Source organism: Chiloscyllium punctatum, chromosome 18 (assembly GCF_047496795.1).
Source record: "Chiloscyllium punctatum isolate Juve2018m chromosome 18, sChiPun1.3, whole genome shotgun sequence".
NCBI classification, from domain to species: Eukaryota; Metazoa; Chordata; class Chondrichthyes; order Orectolobiformes; family Hemiscylliidae; genus Chiloscyllium; species Chiloscyllium punctatum.
Genome location: NC_092756.1, coordinates 71,868,971 through 71,889,959, shown reverse-complemented (window position 1 = coordinate 71,889,959; position 20,989 = coordinate 71,868,971). Strand labels below are relative to the sequence as shown.

At 45.3% G+C, this 20,989-nt stretch overlaps 1 protein-coding gene across 5 annotated transcripts in view; it reads right to left on the bottom strand.

Moving 5' to 3' along the window:
• Positions 1-11,018: 11,018 nt before the first annotated feature.
• foxred2 (FAD-dependent oxidoreductase domain containing 2) overlaps positions 11,019-20,989 on the bottom strand; it is a 51,890-nt gene continuing 41,919 nt past the window's right edge. For all 5 annotated transcript variants that reach the window (XM_072588467.1, XM_072588466.1, XM_072588470.1 and 2 more), the window contains 2 exons: positions 18,120-18,290; positions 11,019-17,204 (listed from right to left, as the gene is read on the bottom strand). In XM_072588467.1, coding sequence (XP_072444568.1) covers positions 17,104-17,204; positions 18,120-18,290 — 272 coding nt within the window. In that variant the 3' untranslated portion in view covers positions 11,019-17,103. The remainder of the gene's footprint in view (positions 17,205-18,119; positions 18,291-20,989) is intronic.

Sequence of the window (20,989 nt, the reverse complement as noted above, 5' to 3'; positions counted from 1 at the left end):
TGAAGCCCATCTAACCTACGTTATTCCATGTACATCCATATGCTTGTTCAATGACGACTTAAATGTACTTAAAGTTGGCGAATCTACTACTGTTGCAGGCAAAGCATTCCATACCCTTACTACTCTCAGATATCAGATGTAGTTTCTTTACTCAATCACCCCTCAATTTAAAGTTATGCCCCTCGTGCTCACCGTCACCATACTTGGAAAAAGGCTCTCCCTGTCCACCCTATCTAACCCTCTGACCCAACAATAAAAGGAGAGTTTATTACACATCTAAGAATGCAATAAATAGCTCAGTGGCCACCTCTACATGACCCATCGCAATCTATCAAGCATGCAACATATCTGTCTTCAGAAATTATTCTCTTCACACTGTTAAGATTCTTCCCATCATTATCTGTAGCTTCTGGACTCCATCAATAGACTTGAGCAGGCTGCAGCATGGCAACTGATAGGTAGCAGGTCCAACGTTGTTTGCTTGTTTCAAACCTAATGTTCTTGAGCAACGCAAACTATGACCATCAATGGAACTTTATCATCAGTTATCTAGAGGCAGATAAGAACATAAAGAAAAATAAATCCAGGAGGATTCCCTTCAAAACTGCTTCCCAATTTTTTTTATATCGCAGCCAAACTTTGACCTCAAATCCACATTCCTGTCTGATCTTGCCCCCAGCTCTCTTTTGAGTCTCCAAACGTCTAGCTCAGTCTTGAACATAGTCAACAATCGATGATTCACAGCTCTCTCAGAAATGAAAATTCCAAGATTCACAACTCTCCAAGTGAAGAAATTTCTCTTCACCTTGGTCCTAAATGGTCAACTCTTTATTCTGAGTTTATGAATATCTGGTTTTATATTTCCCAGTCAAGTGAAACGCCTCTCAAATGTTTAACTTGTCAAGCTGTCTTAAAATCCTGTGTTTCAATAGGATCATTTCTCTTCTAAACTGCAGAGTGCTCGTGAAAGACCCTTACAATTCTAGCAAGACTCTTACTTGTAGCCCAGTTAGAGTCATAGAGTCTTGGAATAAACACCAATATGCAATTTTCTTGTTAATAAGTTAATTTAATCTCGATGTTAACTTGTTGTTTTTAATCTACAGATTTCTCTGAACAGATTTCATAAGTTTATCATTGTTTAAAATATGTTCAGCTTTTCTGTATTTCCTGACAAAATGAACATCCTGACGTCCCACAAATGCAAGCTCAGGGTCAATTTTAATCAGCTGTCTATATTCCTTTGCAAATTGCCTGTTTTCATATTACAGCTTACCTCGCCCTTGGATTTGCATGATCAGCCAATATGGAAATATTACAAGCCAGTCACAAATCCTCTGACAAGCTTCTCCATACCTGTAACAGAAAACTAATAGAATGGTGACTGATTCAGGGGTGCAAGTTCCCAGGCAGTTACTGTCATGGGTTCAGTCCCTGGAACTTTATTCCCACAAGGTTATGGTTCTCCAGGCACCAACTTTCACCAGAGGAATGGTTCCCCAGGCACTGGCCCTCACCAGGGGCACTGACCCGAGGCACCAATTCTCACAAGGAGAACAGTTCCCCAGGTACCAATTCTCACCAGGGGGACAGTTCCCCAGCAACCGACTCTCACTGTGGTAATAGTTCCCAGGCACTGATTCTCATCAGAGGAATGGTTCCCCAGCAACCAACTCTCATCGGAGGAATGGTTCCCCAGCAACCGACTCTCACCAGGGGAATGGTTCCCCAGGCACCAACTCTCACTGGGGGAACGGTTCTCCAGGCACAAATTCTCACAGGGTACAGGATCCTCATTCATTGTTTCTCACTGAGAAAACGATTCCCCAGGCACCGACTCCCACCAGGACTCAAATCTATGAGCTTCGACTTTGGGGTTCAGCTCCATTGAGGTCGATCCTGCTGATGTGTAGTTACCACTATCTCTCCAGAGCTTCAGCCAGTTGGTAATACCATGTGTACACCTTGATGATGAATACCAGTTAGCTATTTGACTGCAGAGGCATTCTGCTCAAGCTCGCCCAATCTTTGCTTGAGCTGGATATATCCCAGATGAAGTCAATAGTTGGGAAGTAACAACAATTCTGGTCGATTTGTCCCTCTGTTGCCCTGGCAATTCTGAAATTACATCAATGCCTGTGAGCACTGCGCTTAGCACAACACAACTCAGCCATTGATGAATGTGTCTGTCAGGGTCAGCATGCCCAGTGGTCAGAATTGAGGAAGCTGTCTCGAGGATTAGATGTCCAAACCAATGCAGAGAGTTCAGCTCACTCCATCTGCAACAGGCTGAAACAGACTGAGATTTGTAGTCCCAAGTTCTCTCATTGTACAGTGTGAGATCAATCCAGCTTTCACTCTCACAATACGGTCTTAACCTAAATCTCTGGCAGGAGGAAGGTATGCATGGCCTTTGGGACTGACTTTAGACAGAGATGTAACCAATGGTGAAACTGTGATACGATTCACGGGGGAGTAAAAGCAGTCACGGGCTGGCAGGTAGAAGCAGCACTGAAGTAGTTTTCCCCCAGTATTCACGAGGATCCCATTTATTTTTAATCTTCATTTTTTAAATAGTTGTCCTTAGGATGTTGGCAACACTGGCAAGGCTGGTTTACAGCCTCTCCCTAGTTGCCCTGAGGCTAGAAAGATGAACCAGACTGTTTGAGACCTGAGTCACACCTAAGCAACAACAGGGAGGTCACCTTCCATGAAGGACAGAGTGACCGAATTGGGTTTCTGTAACAATCCACAGCTTTTGTGTATGTGTAAATATCTTGGTACCAACCCAGGTTTATTAAATTCAGTTTCACATGTTCCCACGACAGGGATCGGAACTCATGACGCTGCCTTTCCAAGGCTGTTAGTTGGCACCATGGGTTTTCTGTGCCCCAGTCTGTGCTATGTTAACAATTCAGCAATGAGGGGGGCATTGAAATTGAGTCAGGGCAGTAGGAGGGGTTGCTAGTCAGAGCTTCTGTTCTAAGCTCACTCTTACTGTCTCCCAGTGCGGCAGAGGGTAACATGATAGCAGGCAGTCAATGAGGGAAGGTGTGGTGGATGTTAGAAAGGAACAAGCCTAAACACAAACACTGGCACAGCAGCTAGAATTAATGACATGCATTTCTGGACAAGACAGAACAGGAGGTTTGCAGTTTCTGGCTAAAAATCTTGGAATTTCAACATAGTCGTGCAAGCTGTTGCAGTTCCCCAGGTATTCGCCATGTATTTGAAGTTGACACCTATCACTGGATTGTGGTGTCAACTAGACAGCAAAGGCCATTGCGGATACTGTTCAACTGCACAGGGCATCACAGACCTCAGCCGTCTACCATCTCTCTGAGTCAGGTTCAGCAGACAGTAATCAGGTGGGGGATCTCTGGTTAGTCACTGCCACTCTGGCCCAGAGTGAGGTGTAAGAAACATTTTGCTCCCTCTCCAACTGAACCAGCAGTGTGACCATTTGTGCCAAATGGCCTCCTCTTGGTTTTATTATTGGTTTCTATGGAAAAAGTAGGAATAGGCTAAAGGAATCATAGGGAATGGGGAGAAAATGGGAACAGGGCACTGTGTTGGATGATTAGACATGATCATATTGAATGGTGGAGCAGGCTCAAAGGGCAGAATGGCCTACTCCTGATCCTTTTATCTTTGTAGCTGTTCTTACTAGCTTATTAAGCCACAAGGCATAGGGCACAGATGAAGAAATGATCCACAGAAAAGGGAAATGGAACAAACTCTCCCTTATGACACAGAGTGAGAGACAAAGAACTGCCTGCACAAGTAACACTGAACTCATTGCAAAAGCAATCTGATATTGCAACCTTCAGCAAATATACTATGGCTTCAATAACTTGGTTGTATATCATCACTAACTGACTGCAAATGCGCCAACACACACACAGACATAGACACAGACACAGACACACACACACACAACTGACTGTACGTGCTGTTACAGACCAAATCCCCTCAAAATATTTTAAGCAGGTAGCCTAGATCCTAACTTTTTCTTTTTTAAAGGCAAAGGCAAAGTGCTGTGTTCTAGATGCAATTCGATTGGTTGAATTACTCAACGTAAAGCAAAACATAGTCTACTCAACAACTACAACTTAGAAGAAAGAAGAAAGAAGAACACTATCGGAAAACTTAACAGAGTAATAGATCAAGTAACTATTACTAATTAACTGTTCCAATATAATAGCATCCTATAAACACACCCTTTGGGCAAAAAGGCTAATTCAGAAATCAGGCTCTGTCACATGCAATGCCCACAATGGGAAGAGAAGCCCCAGTTTCCAGCTGTAATTGAGAGAGGGGAAAATTAGCTCCTATATCTTCAAAATTCCAACAGCTTCTGCTGATTCTAAAAGCTAATAAAAAAAACAAGAAATCCTGGAATATGAGAGCAGGCCACACCTATCCAGACTGCATCTATTGTTCCAACCTTTTAAAAATCCCAAGGCCTCACAAGCTACTTACTGACTCTCCAACTAGACTGCTCAATATCTCTGCCTTACAATCTCTCTTCAAGAAAAACCAGGACAAAATAACCTCTTAAAGTCACAATGCATGGCGAAGCCTTGACAAGATCTATATGGACTTCAGTAAGACATTCGACAACACACCTTTGAACACTGACTGCATACACATTTTAATATCTGACTGTACATATACTGTACAGGACATTGGTTAGGCCACTTTTCAAATACTGCATTCAATTCTGATCTCCCTGCTAGAAGTATATTGTGAAACTTGAAAGGGTTCAGAAAAGATTTACAAGGATATTGACAGAGTTGGAGGATTTGAGCTATAAAGGGAGGCTGGATAGGCTGGGGCTGTTTTCCCAAGAGCATCAGAAGCTGAGGGGTGACCTTATACACGTTTATAAATTCATATATAGGATATGATTTTATAGGGTAAATAGACAAGATCTTTTCTCAGGGTGGCAGAGTGCAAAACTAGAGAGTGTAGGTTTAAGGTGAGAAAGGTAAGTTTAAAAAGGAACATTAGGGGCAACTTTTTCACGCAGAGGGTGGTGCGTGAAAGGAATGAGCTGCCAGAGAATGTGGTGGAGGCTGGTACAATTACGACATTTCAAAGGCATCTGGATGGTGAATGAATAGGAAAGGTTTGGAGAGAGATGGGCCAAATGCTGGCAAATGAGACTAGATTAATTGAGGATATCTGGTGAGTTGGATCGAGGGGCCTATTTTCATGCGGTACAGCTCTCTGACTCCATATACACATATTGTAACTGCATATACTCTCCCTCGATAACAAACTGTACATATACACACACACATAGAACTTTAATAGTAGTTTGTGCATACACACATTCTCAATAATTGACTACATATACTCACGTTTGAGAGAGAAGCAAGGGCTGCTGGGTAGGTCCGTTTTTCCCACTTAAAAAGGGACTTTCCTTGTGAGTCGGTCTTCATTTTGAACAGAGCGGTGAGGAGAGAGGATGGAGAGAAGCAAGGGCTGCTGGGAGGTTTTTAAGTGGATGAGATCTAAACCAGAGCCCTACACCGTAGGGCCTCCCTCCCACCCACCTCCTCTAACTTTACTAAGAGTTTTCAGGTTTTCTCTTTATTTTTCTTTCCTTCTGTTCCTTATTTAGTCCTGTGTGGGCTTTCAAATTAGCGGGGTATGGCTGTTGCATGTTGGTTTGAGCAGTTGCATGTTCCTCCTGCAGAATGTGGCAGGTGAGAGACACAACCCATCTCCATCGATCATATCTGTGGGAGGTGGACCCAAATCCAGCTCCTCGAAAACTGAGTTAGGGAACTGGAGCTGGAGCTGGATGAACTGTGGATCATCCGGGAGGCTGAGAGAGAAATTGAGAGGATGAACAGGGAGGTAGTCATACCTCAGACACAGGATTAGGACAGCTGGATTCAGTCAGGGGGAGGAAAGGGAACCAGCAGGGATCCCCTGTGGCTGTTCCCCTCAGCAATAAGTATAACTGTTTTGGATACTGCTGGTGTGGACGGCCTACCAGGGGAAAGCCATGTTGTCAGGTCTCTGGCACTGTGGCTCAGAAGGGAAGGGGGGAGATAGAAAAGCACTCGTGGTAGGGGAGTCAATTGTTACACGGATTGACGAGACTTTTCTGCCCAGGAACAGGAAGGCGGCACGGTGGCACAGTGGTTAGCACCGCTGCCTCACAGCGCCAGGGACCTGGGTTCAATTCCCGACTCAGGCGACTGACTGTGTGGAGTTTGCACATTCTCCCCGTGTCTGCGTGGGTTGCCTCCAGGTGCTCCGGTTTCCTCCCACAGTCACAAAAATGTGCAGGTTAGGTGAATTGGCCATGCTAAATTGCCCGTAGTGTTAGGTAAGGGGTAAATGTAGGGGTGTGGGTGGGTTGCGGGTCGGTGTGGACTTGTTGGGCCGAAGGGCCTGTTTCCACACTGTAAGTAACCTAATCTAGGACTCCTGGAAGGTATGTTGCCTCCCCAGGTGTCAGGGCCAATAATTGGATGTCGCCAATCAGGTTTACAGGATTCTGAAGGGGGAGGGGGCGCAGCCAGAAATTGTGATACATATTGGCACCAATGACATAGCCAGGAAAGGGATTGACGATCTGAAAAGTGACTACAGAGAGTTAGGTTAGAAGCTGAAGAGCAGTACGAGTAGAGTAGTGATCTCAGGTTTGCTACCGGTGCCACAAGATAGTGAAGTGAGGAACGGTCAGCGAGTGCAGCTTAACGCATGGCTGCGAGGCTGCTGCAGGAGGGAGGGCTTCAGATATTTAAACCATTGGGATACCTTCTGGGGAAGGTGGGACCTGTACATGGAGGATGGGTTGCACCTCCATGGAGGGGCACAAATGTCCCGGGTGGGAGATTTGTTTAGGACATTTGTTTGTGTGGTTCGGAAGGGTTTAAATTAGTTTGGAAAGGGGGGTAGGAAGCAGAGCTATATATCTGAGAGGGGGTTAGTTGTAGATGGGGCAGTGACAGGATGTAGTGAATCTATAGGGAAGGTTTTTCATGTGATGAAAAGAAGAGATTGGTGGAAAAAGAGGAGGGGGTGTAGCATTGCTAATCAGAGAGTGCATCACAGCTACAGAAACAAAGGTTATCAAGGAAGGTTTGTCTACTGAGTCGGTATTGGTGGAAGTTAGGAACATCAAGGGAACAACCACCTCACTGGGGACTTTCTACAGACCTCTAATAGCAGTAGGGAGATTGAAGAACTCATAGGCTGGCAGATTTTGGAAAAATGGACATGTAGCAGGGTTGTTGTTATGGGTGACTTCAACTTTCTCAGTATTCCCAATACCTCCTTAGTGCAGATGGTTTGGATGGAGCCGTTTTTGTCAGGTGTGTTCAGGAGGGTTTCCTTACTCAGTACGTAGACTGACCGACAAAGGGAGAGGCCATTTTGGATTTGGTGCTCAGCAATGAGCCAGTACAGGTATCAGATCTCGCAGTAGGATAATACTTTGGTGACGGTGACCACAACTGCCTCACATTTACCATAGCCATGGAGAGGGAAAGGAGCAATTACCATGGAAAGATATTTAATTGGGGAAAAGGAAATTATGACACTATCAGACAGGATTTGGGAAGTACAGATTGGGAGCAATTGTTTCACAGAAAGGGCACAACAGGCATGTGGAGACTATTTAAGGAGCAGTTGTTGCGAGTGATGCATAAATTTGTTCCTGTGAGACAGGCAAGAAGGGGTAAGATTAAGGAGCCTTGGATGACGAGAACAGAGAAGCTTCTCGTCAAAAGGAAGAGGCAGCTTATGTAAGGCGGACGAAGCAAGGATCTAGAATAGCTTTAGAGGATTACAGGATTACTACAAAGGAGCTCAGAAATGACTGAGGAGAGCCAGGAGGGGGCACGAAAAAGGCTTGGCGGGAAGGAATAGAGAGAACCCAAAGGCATTTTACTCATGGGTGAGGAATAAGAGAATGATCAGAGACAAGGTAGGGCCGGTCAGGGATAGCATAGGGAAATTGTACGTGGATTCTGAGCAGATAGGGGAAGCCCTAAGTGAGTTTTTTGCTTCAGTTTTCACTAAGGAAACGGACCTTGTTGTGAATGAGAACTTTGAGGAGCTGGGAAATAGGCTTGAACAGATCCAGATTGATGAAGTTGATGTGCTGGAAATTTTGGCAAACATTAAGATTGGTAAGTCCCCAGAGCCAGACCTGATTTATCCCAGGCTGCTCTGGGAAGCAAAAAAGGAGGTTGCTAAGTCGCTGGCAAAGATCTGTGCTTCCTCACTCTCCACGGGAGTCGTACCGGAGGATTGGAGGGAAACAAATGTTGTTCTTCTCTTCAAGAAGGGGAATAGGGAAATCCCTGACAATTACAGACCAGTTAGTCTTACGTCTGCAAGAGTTTGGAAAGAATTCTGAGGGATAGGATTTATGACTATTTGGAAAATCATAGCGGATTAAAGGCAGTCAGCTTGTCTTTGTGAGGGGCAGGTCTGATTTGGCTTTCTGGATTCAGAATTTGTTGGCTGACAAAAGGCAGAGAGTGGTTGTAGATGGAATGTATTCTGCCTGGAGATCAGTGTTGAGTGGTGTTCTGCAGGGCTTTATTTTTGTTATTTCTCATACCATCTTTACTGGATCCCTGGGATGCATTTCATCACACTGGTCTACCTTTAACTCCATTAGCTTGCCCAACACTCCTCTTTCGCGACAGCGATCCTTCAGATTACATTAGATGATTAGATTCCCCACAGTGTGGAAACAGGCCCTTCGGCCCAACAAGTCTACACTGACCCTCCGAAGAGTAACCCACCCAGACCCATTTCCCTCTGACTAATGCACCTAACACTGTGGGCAATTTAGAATGGCCAATTCACCTGACCTGCACATCTTTGGACTGTGGGAGGAAACCGGAGCACCCAGACACAGGGAGAATGTGCAAACTCCACACAAACAGTCGCCTAAGGCTGGAATCGAACCTGGGTCTCTGGCACTCTGAGGCAGCAGTGCTAATCAATGAGCCACCATGCCACTGTTCCTGGGTCCTCATCTACCTTTGTCTCTTTGTCAATTACTGGCATGTTATTTGTGTCCTCCACTGTGAAGACTTACACAAAATTCCTGCTCAGTACCTCAGCTATTTCCTCATTATTAAATCCCCTCTTGGGCCTCTGCTCTTTGTAGTTTTTATAAATGACTTGGATGAGGAGGTTGAGGGGGGGGGGGATTAGTAAATTTGCCAATGACACAAAGGTTGGAGGTACCATTGATAGTATAGAGGGCTGTTGCAGGCTGTAGCGTGACATAGACAGGATGCAGAGCTGGGCTGAGAGATGGCACATAGAGTTCAACCTGGATAAATGCAAAGTGATGCATTTTGGAAGGTTGAACTCAAATGCTGAATATAGGATTAAAGACAGGATTCTTGGCAGTGTGGAGGAACAGCGGGATCTTTGTATTCAAGTGCATAGATCCTTCAAAGCTGCCACCCAAGTGGATAGGTTTGTTAAGAATGCATATGGTGTTTTGACTTTCATTAACAGGGGGATCGGGTTTAAGAGCCACGAGGTTTTGCTGCAGCTCTACAAGTCCCTGGTGAGACCACACTTGGAATATTGTGTCCAGTTCTGGTCACCCTATTATAGGAAAGATGTGGAGGCTTTGGAGAGGGTGCAAAGAAGGTTTACCAGGAGGCTGCCTGGACTGGAAGGCTTGTCTTACAAAGAGAGGTTGACTAAGCTTGGACTTTTCTCTCTGGAGAGATTGAGGAAGAGACGTGACCTGATCGAGGTGTACAAGGTAATGAGAGGCATGGATAGAGTCGATAGCCAGAGACTTTTCCCCAGGGCGGGACTGACTGGCACAAGGGGTCATAGTTTTAAGGTGTTGGGAGGAAGGTACAGAGGAGATGTCAGAGGTAGGTGCTTTACAGAGAGCGTTGTGAATGCATGGAATGTGTTGCCAGTGGTGGTGGTGGAAGCAGAGTCATTCGGGACATTTAAACAACTGCTGAGGACATGTGCATGGACAGCAGTGAATTGAAGGGTGCAGAGGTTAGGTAATTTTATTTTGGATTAGGAATAATCCTCAGCACCACATCATTGGTCGAAGGGCCTGTTCTGTTATATGTTCAACAAATGACTGCATAAACACACCCTTAATAACTAACTGTATATACAGACATAACTCCTTAACAGCAGTCTGTGTATACACACCCTTAATAACTGATGAAACACTCAGACCCACAACTGAAGACTGCACTTACACAAAGATCGAGTCACAATCTTAAGAATTAAATCTATCCCAAAGCTGTTTTGAAAGCAACAAGCTGGAAGAGTCGATGGGATTGTTACAATTCACCTCCCACCCCCTTTATTAGTAGGAGCAGCAACCTGCCCTATTTAGGAGGCAGTGTTAGAGAAACAGCTGCCAGTGGGACGGATGGCACTGGATGCTAAGGGGGAAGAGGATTAGGTAGGGGAATGTGAGGGCCCCACTGAGGAATAGTTTCCAGACGTGCACAGGAAGTCAAGTCACTTGAATGATCAACAAGAAGGGACTGCCAGCAGGCATGGAGTTAAAGCCAGCCAGATTCAACACTGTGGTAGACACAGGGGAGATATTTTGTGAAGCTCTTTATGGAACTGAGTTACTTTGTTTAACAGATTCAGAAGGTTGTCAAGGCGAGGGAAGGTATCCGCATTGTTTGTATCATGAAAATATTACCTATTGGGTAAAACAGCCGAGATCCTAAGCATTCAGGATTTGAAGCCATATTCCGGTTATGATATAAATTCTCTCGTTTTCCACATAAACCTGTACAAGAGCAAGAACTGAGTGAGATGTGAGTGGACTTGTCACATTCCTGTTACAGCCTGTGGTGGGTTTTTCACAAAACAAAGCTTCCAGTTAGAAACATCTGACTGAGCAGGGCTGCAGATTTAATGTCGCAATCCACATAAAGATTTTGAAAAAGGGATTTAACTTTCCAGTTAACAGCTGAAGGAAAAAGGTTTAAAACCTTTACCCTAACAAATGAGCAAAGGCACTATTGACTAAACAATGCTTTATTTTTGTTGGTAACTTACGCTTTAAATCACAGAGTGGAATATTTCACTTTTATACTTATCATACGACACACTCTCCATAGAATCACATTCCTTACAGCAACCAGTCCACAGCTGCTCCCGGCAGATGGTAAAGTCTCTTTTTCCAGCTTTGCCAAACAGGAATTTCAAGAGAGCATCTCCAAGCAGTTTCCTCAACTTTCAGAGTTTCTTATCTCCACATCCAACAGTAAAGCCTGCCTCTTCCCCTCTGGACATGCCAGGATGAATAACTCAGGAATTTTGATTACCAAGAGAATGAAAGACTATCAGGGATGTAGAGTTTAAGTTTACATGAGATTGGCCACAATCTTATTGAATGGTCTACAATTGTTCCTTATTTAAATGAATCCTTCGATGGCTACATCATGGAGCTCTCCATTCCTTGGTGGTCAGCTGGAGTACTTCATAAAAGGTGAACAGGTTTTCCGCTCTGCTGACCACACAGTACTGGATTTATAGGGAAGCCTGTCGTCTGATCTTAAAAATGGCTTCCTCTGTTGTCTTCCCCATGGCAACAAGAAGCATATTAACTTTGCATCCAGGCAGAAATACTGATTATTCTTAACCCTAACTCTTTTTTAAAATTCAAATATGCAGATGACATTAAACTTATAAACTGCGAGGACAGTTCAAAAGGACATTGGCAAGTTGGTGGAGTGGGGAGATAGGAAGCAGATGACGTTCAATGTAGAGGAGTGTGAGGTGATGCACTTTGGTAAGAAGAATATTGAAAAACAATATAAACATGGACAGCACCATTCTAAAGGGAGTACAGGAGCAGAGGAACCTGGGTGGATATGTGCACAGATCATTGAAGGTGCAGAGAGCAGTGTATAAAGGCAACACTGTCCCCAGCTTTATTCACTGAGTACTACTGGATCATAGAGTACTAGAGAAGGGAAGTCATGTTGAACTTATATAACAGACTGCAGTATTGTGTACAGTTATGGATGTTATATTTCAGGAAAGACGTGAACTGATTGGACAGCAGGCGGAAACAATTTACTAGAATGGCTCCAGGATTGGGAAACTTCAATTGAGGTAAATTGAAGAAGGTAGGACTGCTTTCCCTGGAAGAAGGCGGCTGAGAGGGATTTGATGAGGTTTTCAAAATCATTAGTGAGCTGGATAGAGTAGATAGTGTGAAAAGAAATAAGAACGAGGGGGCATAGATTTAAAGTGAGGTACAAACAAATTATGTGAGAGAAATCTTTTTCACACAGCAAGTGGTTAGGGTCTGCAATGCACAGCCCGGAAGTGTGGAGGAGGCAGGTTCAACTGAGGCATTCTGAGATTAGATTCCCTACAGTGTGGAAGCAGGTCCTTCGGTACAATATCTCCAGACCGACCCTCTGAAGAGTAACCCACCCAGACCCATTTCCCTCTGACTAATGCACCTAACAATATGGGCAATTGAGCATGGCCAATTCACCCTAACCTGCACATCTTTGGACTGTGGGAGGAAACTGGAGCACCCGGAGGAAACCCACGCAGACACGGGGAGAATGCACAAACTCCACACAGACAGTCGCCTGAGGGTGAAATCGAACCAGGGTCCCTAGTGCTGTGAGGCAGCAGTGCTAACCACTGAGCCACCTGGAAAAGGAATTGGATGATTAGTTGGATTGCAATGGTGCGCAGGGACATGTGGGAAATGCAGGAGATTGGCATGAGATAACAGAGCTGCTGCAGGCCTAACGGAACATAAAGGGCCTCCTTCTGCACTGTAATCACTTGGTGATTTGGTTTTACACTCTCTGCCAGTGGCAAACAAAATCTTTGAAAATTCTCTTCCCAAGAACGTTGTTGATGATTCATTATTAAATATGTTGAAGGCTTAGAGGGAGCGAGCAGCGAAGTGGGGTTGAGGCTGAAGGTCAGAGTGAGCACAGCAGGCTCGAGGGGCCCAATGGCTTTTGCGTTCTAGTATTCTTGTCCTTTAGAGTCTTGCTTTCCTCCTGGAAATCTTGGAAATTTTCAGCCTCAATGCATTCTCAGTAAAGCTCAGATCAGGAGTCACCCCCTCCTCTGTTAGAATTAAACTGCAAACCAGGCCATTCGGCCCATCCCCCCTGCACTGGACCTTCACAAGAACTCTCTAAATAACATTACAGCCCTGGGGTCCTTACACTTTTTTAAGCATATATGTAACTTCTGTCCCAAAATTATTATTAAACCTTTTCACTTGGACATCCCTGCTTCACCACTGGCAACTATCCCTTCAGTTTCCTTCCCTAAACCTCTCCTTCTTTAAGATCCTCTTTAAAGCAGACCTTCAGGGAGACAACTTCAGGGTTGTGAGGAAAGAATCTAGGGTAAGTCAGTCAAAATAGCTGATTTTCTTTGAATAAGCTTTATTGACCACTTTGTGCTGATATCTCGCTTTCACCCTGCTTGCCAGTCACACTTGTGAGTTCATGCCAGGGATACAACACAATAAAGGCGCTACAAAAAATCCAAGTTGTTGTTGGATGCGGCAGACTCTCAGCCCATGTCCTCCAGATCATAACTTGCTGGGGTTTTTTTTGAAAAAAACACCCTGTCGCCAGATATTTTGCTTATTAGCTTTGAACAATGGGAACCAAACCTCCTGTCAGTGAGATCAATTTTCTTTATTTACCCAGTTCAAATATTTGCAGTCCATAATCCAGGAGCCCAGAGGTGGGACATAGTGAGGAAAAGGGAACAGACTGCAGCACTGATCAGACAATAGGCTGATTGTCTTGGGCTATCAGCAGTTCAAGATTTTAATTTACCCTCGTCTCCAAACCAAGGTTAAAATCTCACTGGAATGTCAGTAATAAAGCAGGTCTGAAGTCTGACCCTCTGACGTAGCCCAGCAATCTTCACAGGTCACTTTATCTTGAGTTAAATATTGATTTAAGAAAAAAACCCTTTTCGAACTGCAACACAGGATGGAGTGAAATGCACAGCTGCCCATTTCTGTCTAACTGTTGGTTAGTCAGCAGTGGGATCAGACTGCACTGCTGCTGCGATTCAATTTGAGAATTAAAACCTTTTTTCAAGTTAAATGAGCCCGTTAAAATATGTAACATGTTAATTTCTAGATTAGAATGTGTATAGAAGTCACATTTTCCCTCTAAATGTGGCGTTAGAGCGAGAAGTCTAAGCCAGCTCTCTGGCGGAATTTCCTAACCCTTTGACCTCTTCACGCCTAGGCTCCTGACATCCACAGTTCGTTAAACTGAACAGATTGATTGTGGAAAATCACAAGAATAGATTTGAGTGTTCAGTCTCTATTTATTCCCATTAATTCTCAATTTAATCAATGCTTTCCTCTGCTGTAGGGTCTGATAAACTGGCTTCCTTTTCTGTAGCCCCCACCCTCTGGATCAGATGAAAACCTCACTGTCCATTATGAAGCACAGTAATGTAAAAGTGCCAATGCAGGCCATTCAACCCATTCTGTTCGGCTCAGCCCTCGGAAAGAATGACCCAGTTAGCCCCATTCTCCACTGCTCTTTTCCCATAGACTGTAAACCGTTCTCCTTTAAATTCCATATTGAAAATGACTATTTAATCTGCTCCTACTCCATTCCAGATCTCAATAACTTACTGTTAAAAAGTAATCTTCCCTCTGACTCTTAAGCCATCATTACAAATGCAATAAACTGCATAGGTGCAAGGTAGGAGTTTGGGGAGTTTATGATGTGAAGGTTGAAATGAGGAAATCAATGTCAGGACTTTAATGTTCTGTGGTTATGGAGGAGAGGAAGTGTTAGAAGAACAACTGGACCAGGGCTCAGGGACATAATATGTTCCTCATTATTAAACTGCATGTTGTGTTGATATAATACCTTACATCATGTCATTGTTTAAACAAAACCTTGTGGGAAAACTGGCACATTTTGTTGACTGGAGCCTGCAATATAACCCGTGGGCAGGAGAGTCAGTGCTGAGGTCTCAGCTGCAGTTACAAGATCACAGGTTTACAAAGGCAGATCCCATTTTTTGATATGAACAAAGGAACCTGTGGTGAAGGAGGTTGATACAGGAAGTGTGCAGAGTGATCACAGAATGTATGGCTTGTGTGCAAATGCAAGCTTTTAACGAGGTAACAGTCCCAAGACTGAAACAGATAGCGACCTGATCCTTACTCCTCACCAACCTCTCACTCCCCCCAAATGCAATGTACCTCTGCTGGGTTACAGTTGCACAGCTCCCCTCTCCCCACACCAACATCCCTTCGAGGTACCCAACACAACTACACGGGGCAGCCATTAAATTCCATCCTCTCCTCACAACAGTCACAGCGCGAGTTTCCCCACAGAGCTATGTATACTAAACAACGAAAACAGGCACTATCCACTCGATTACGCACTGGGCTCTGCTGTGCTGTAGCAGCTGCAGTTATATTTATTTGTTAGACATTACTTAATGTCTGAAAATTATTAAAATGGAGTCAGGGCAGTCTGACCTTAGCTCCTAGTCTTCCCTGCCCAAGTCTGTGGGGAAGGAACAGGGTCAGGTACAATAGGCTGAATGGCCTCCTCCTGTGCTGTGCCAGTCTAAGAGGCTGAGTGAATTAATGATCTGTGACTGATGCCGAATGTATTGTTCTGCACAAGTGCACACTTCTGTAACTGACATGGCCACCTGAAGTCATCTTCACTTCCTCAGTTTGTCAAACCACCAATGATTCATATCCTGTTTAGAAAGACCTGTAATCCGAAGATTTTCCCCATTTGTCAGGATAAGCAGCTCAGCAGCATCACCTCCAGCAACCAAACGGCATTACAGTCTCTCATGAACCGCACATTAACAGATTAATACGAGGAGGCCATTCAACCCCTCGATGATGTCCATTCTGTTCGGTCACAGATCTGCACTTCATTTCTATCTGCCATTGCTCCATATTCTTGACAAAACAATCAATCAGTCTGAGCCCTGAAGGCGTTGAGGGCTGCACGGTGGCTTAGTGGTTAGCACTGCTGCCTCACAGCGCCAGGAACCCAGGCTCGATTCCAGCCTCAGGCGACTGTCTATGTGGAGTTTACACATTCTCCCTATGTCTGTGTGGGCTTCCTCCCACAGTCCAAAGATGTGCAGATTAGGTGGACTGGCCACGCTAAATTGCCCTGTAGTATTAGCCATAGGAAACGCAGGATTACAGGGCATTGGAGGTGTGGGATGCTGTTTGGTGGGGGGGGGTGGAACAGTGTGGACTCGATGGGCCATATGGCTGCATTGACACTGTTGGAATTCTATGGTGGTGGTGGTGGTGGTGGTCATAGTACAGGGCGGTTCCATTCAGCAGAACCTTTGGCCTGCACTAACAGGCTGGTGTTTCTCCATCACAACTTTCATCAGGAGACCCAGGATGTTCTGAAGTACTGCACAGCCAATGGTGTACACCGACTCAAAGTGTCATCATTGCTGTAATGCAGGAACCGCAATGGCACAGCAAGCTCCCACAAGCAGCAAAAGAAATGAGCCAATTGCCTGTTTATTAAAATCAGGTCTTGCCAGAAATGCAGACTAACTTCTTGATTGCAGGAATGCTTTCACATCAGTGCAAGTTTTGACTGTGATTTTCAAACATTTAGTGGGCCATTTTGTGAAGCTGGAGGGGGTGAGGTGTTGTGAGAGTGGTTTGCAGAAAGTCCTGATATCAGCACTAGTGAAGGTTTAAGCGTGGCCTGGGACTTTTCAAACACCAGCTTAATCATTCGAACACATTATGGAAAGCATTTAAAACTGCAGCAACCCTGACAATTGTCACTGTCACCTCAAATTCACTAATTACTGACAGACACGTTTCATATGAATATACATCACGCAGAAGTTATTATTTACAACCTTTGTACTTGGCAGCAGGGATGCCTGCGTCCTGGTACCATTCAGTCCAGTACCTCTGTGTGCACACTGCCCTCACTCGGATAAAGGGCACGATCTGTCAGGCCCACACAGTCAGTCGCCAAACAGTTTCACACGGCCCTGTCGCTCAGGTGCTTGGTCACTGTGGACACTGTTGCTGGAATGCTGGCTCACCACTGCAGAACCTTATCAAAAGATCTCAACGTCCAGCAAGCCCTGCTTGTTCAAGTAACCATGGCGGCAGAAAGGTGGCACGTGTGGATTGGTCAAAGCAAATTTGAAGCAGGATTCTGCAAGGAAATGGAAGCTCATTAGAAGCTGAAGCTCTCCACAAATTCTGCAGCCCCTGCGCTCAAAATACAAACTCTACCAATCAGTTACAAAGAAACAAACAAGCCTACATTCAAGTAGCGCCTTTCACAACCCGAGCATGCAACCAAACACTTCATGGGTAATAAAGATTCTTAAAGCGCACTTTATTAGTGAATGGAATAGTAGCGGTGTCAGTCATACTGTCTGACCTGGTGTGAACACACCGCACAGGCCTGAACCACCGTCGGCTCACTCCCTCAATGCTGAGGAGCTTTCGGCGAGGCCTGGAGGTTCCATAGTGGGAAGGGCATGGGGAAATGGTACAGAGTTTCACAACTTCTGGTCTGGCTGGGACAGTGATGCACTTCACACTCAGAGGTTCAGACACACAGACTAATAGTGCTGGAAATGAAGGAGGTACAGAGTATAGGAGTGAAAGCTTATCCCCCAGCAAACTAGACAAAGCAATGACTCTAAACAGTGAGTATTATGTCGTCCAGCCCACTGACTGAAGTCTACGCCACAGCACCCAAGTGATATGGCCTAGGGACTCCAGCTCCATGATGGGGCACGGCAGCACAGAAACTCTGAGCTTCGGAGTGCAAGGATCCAGGTTCTGTCCTCTTAATTCATCAGAGGCAGACAGCTATGGTGGCGAAACCTATAATCAATCACAGAATCACTGGATTCGTCAGAGGTCTGGAATTCAGGTCATGGAGAGTTCCAGATGTGAAGTGGTAGCATCTCACTTGGAGCAGCCATGGGGCCCTTGCTACAGGGACAGCCAGAGTAACGGAAAGAGAAAGGGGTGGTTCCCTACCAACAGGAGAAAGGCACCTCCATATTGAGATGCTCCTGCTCAGCAGGACACTCTGTACAAGAGGAAGTCACACCTGCAAAGAAGCTCCTGAGGTCAGTGTCCAGACAATTCTCTAAGAAGCGGCGCAGAGGAAGGATGTGAGCTTTGGCAGCTGTCCAGTCAGTCAGGAAATCTTCCACAATGTGATGGATGTAGTACGGACGGGGCAGAGGCCATAATTTTGGCCTTTGCGTCATCTCAGTCTCTGAAAACAAGCACAGAAGTACAGTCTACAATCTGGCATGTCCTAGCCAGCCATAAACAGGCCTATTCACTGCTCTCTGCACAGCCTACAGCCTACCCTCCTCACACCTGGACCTACACTATTACCATCGAAAGGAACATTCTGTGCTACTCTGTTTGTTCTGTATGGACTCACACTGTTGCACATATATTAAGAGGGAAATTTGGCAGGGAAATATTGGCATAATGATAACTTGATTAGACTAGTAATATAGAGCCCACACTAATACTCTGGTGTTCAAATTCTACCATGGCAGCTGATGGATTTTAACTTCGATAAATCAGGAAAATAAAGCTGGTCTCAGGTGCCATTCCACAACCATCAATTGTGAAGACCCACCTGATTCACTCATGTCCTTTAGCGAAGGAAACTTGCCATTCTTACTTAGTTTGGCCGATAAGGAAATCCAGACCCTTAGCAGTGTGGGTGACTTTTAACCTTCCCCAGAAACGGCTGAGCAAGGCCCTCAGTTGGATGGACAAATACTGGTCTTGCCAATGATGCCCACATCCCACGAATGAGTTTTCAGAAGACCTGCTCTACACTCTCTACAGCCACATAGGTTCCTCTTACTGTCTACATGTTGACTTTCTTTTAAGATCAGCTAAACCTTTGCTCTTTCACTGTCACTGAACTCAAAATCAGGAAATCCAAAGATGTGATCTATAGACCAGCTGCTGTTAGAGGGCTGAGGCACACAGCTGGAACAGATCTCACAGGCTGGGACCTTTTTCACTGGAGCATAGGAGGTTCAGAGGTGGTGTGATAGAAATTTAGATTAGATTAGATTCCCTATAGTACGGAAACAGGCCCTTCGGCCCAACAAGTCCATACCTACCCTCAGCAGAGTTACCCACCCAGACCCATTCCCCATATTTACCCCTGATTAATGTACCGAACACTATGGGCAATTTAGCATGGCCAATTTACCTTTGGATTGTAGGAGGAAACTGGTGCACCAGAAGGAAACCCACAAAGACACGGGGAGAATGTGTAAACTCCACACAGACAGCCGCCCAAGGCTGGAATTGAACTCAGGTCCCCTGGCGCTGTGAGGTAGTAGTGCTAACCACCGATCCACTGTGCCACCCCAAAATATAAAGTAATGAGAGGTAGAGTTGATGGTAGCTATTTTTTCCCTAAGATGGGGAATTTCAAAATTGAAGGCACATTTTTAAGATGAGAGTTGAGAGATGTTAAAAAAGACATAAGAGGCAAAATGTTTTTTTACACAGAGGGTGGTTCCCATGTGGAAGAACCTTCATGAGGAAGTGGTTCATTTGGGTACAATTACAGTCTTTAATAGACATTTGAATGATACATGACTAGGAAAGTTTTGGAAGGATATGAGCTAGGAACAGGCAGGTGGGACAGGTTCGGTTTGGGATTATGTTTGGCATGTTGGACTGAAGGGTCTGTTTCCATGCTGTATGACTCTATGATTCTGTGAAACGCTAATTGTTTTGTGCTCAACTTATTGGAGTTTCTCCGGGATTCCTCATCACCAGGTTCAGCAGCTTTTCCAAACAGTCGTGAAACTTCCCTTTCTTATAAAATGTTATAACTGATATTGAAGACAGTAAGGACCGCAGATGCTGGAAGCCAGAGTCAGTAGACATGAAGCTGGAAACGTATAGCAGACTCGATAGAATCCGAGGAGCAGGAAAGTCAATGTCTTGGACAAAAACCCTTTGTCTGGACTGGGGAGAGGGAGGGAGCCCAGAAGTCCAAAGATGTGCAGCTCAGGTGAATTGGCCATGCTAAATTGCCCATAGTGTTAGGTAAGGGGTAAATGTAGGGGTATGGGTGGGTAACGCTTCGGCGGGTCGGTGTGGACTTGTTGGGCCGAAGGGCCTGTTTCCACACTGTAATGTAATCTAAAAGTCTACAGAGGGAGGGGGCGTGGGGGTGGGGCTGGAGGAAGGTGGTGGGATGGTGATAGGTGGGGGGTGATTGTGATTGGTCAGTGGGAAGGGTGTAGTAGATCGGTGAGTAGGATGATTGACAGGTTAGATTGGGTCAGGGAGGTGAGGATTCAGTGATTGGTGCGGTGGTAAGTGAGGACAGGTGGGACTAGATTGGGTTAGGATATCTGCTTGGCATGGATGGGTTGGACTGATGGGTCTGTTTCCATGCTGTATCTCTCTATGACTTAGGGGACTGGGGTGGCACGGTGGCTCAGTGGTTAGCACAGCTGCCTCACAACGCCAGGGTCCTGGGTTCAATTCCCGCCTGTCTCTATGGAGTTTGCACGTTTTCCCAGTGTCTGCGTGGGTTTCCTCCCACAGTCCAAAGATGTGCAGGCCAGGTGAGTTGGCCATGCTAAATTGCCCACAGTGTTAGGGATAAACCTAAGGTAGGGGAATGGGTTTGAGTGGGTCCCCCTTTGGAGGGGCGGTGTGGACTTGTTGGGCCGAAGGGCCTGTTTCCACACTGTAGAGAATCTAATCTAATCTACCCATATTATTGGGGGAGGGAGGCAGGATGGCGGGAGATGGAGGAGATGCGGTTTTGGTATCCTTAATCGCTGAGGAGGGGAAACCATGGTGCATTAGGTACGAGGACATCTGGGATGTCTTGGAGGGGAATGCCTCATCCAGGGAGCAGATGCAGCAGAGGCGGAGGAATTGGGAGTATAGGCGAGCATTTTGCTGGAGTTT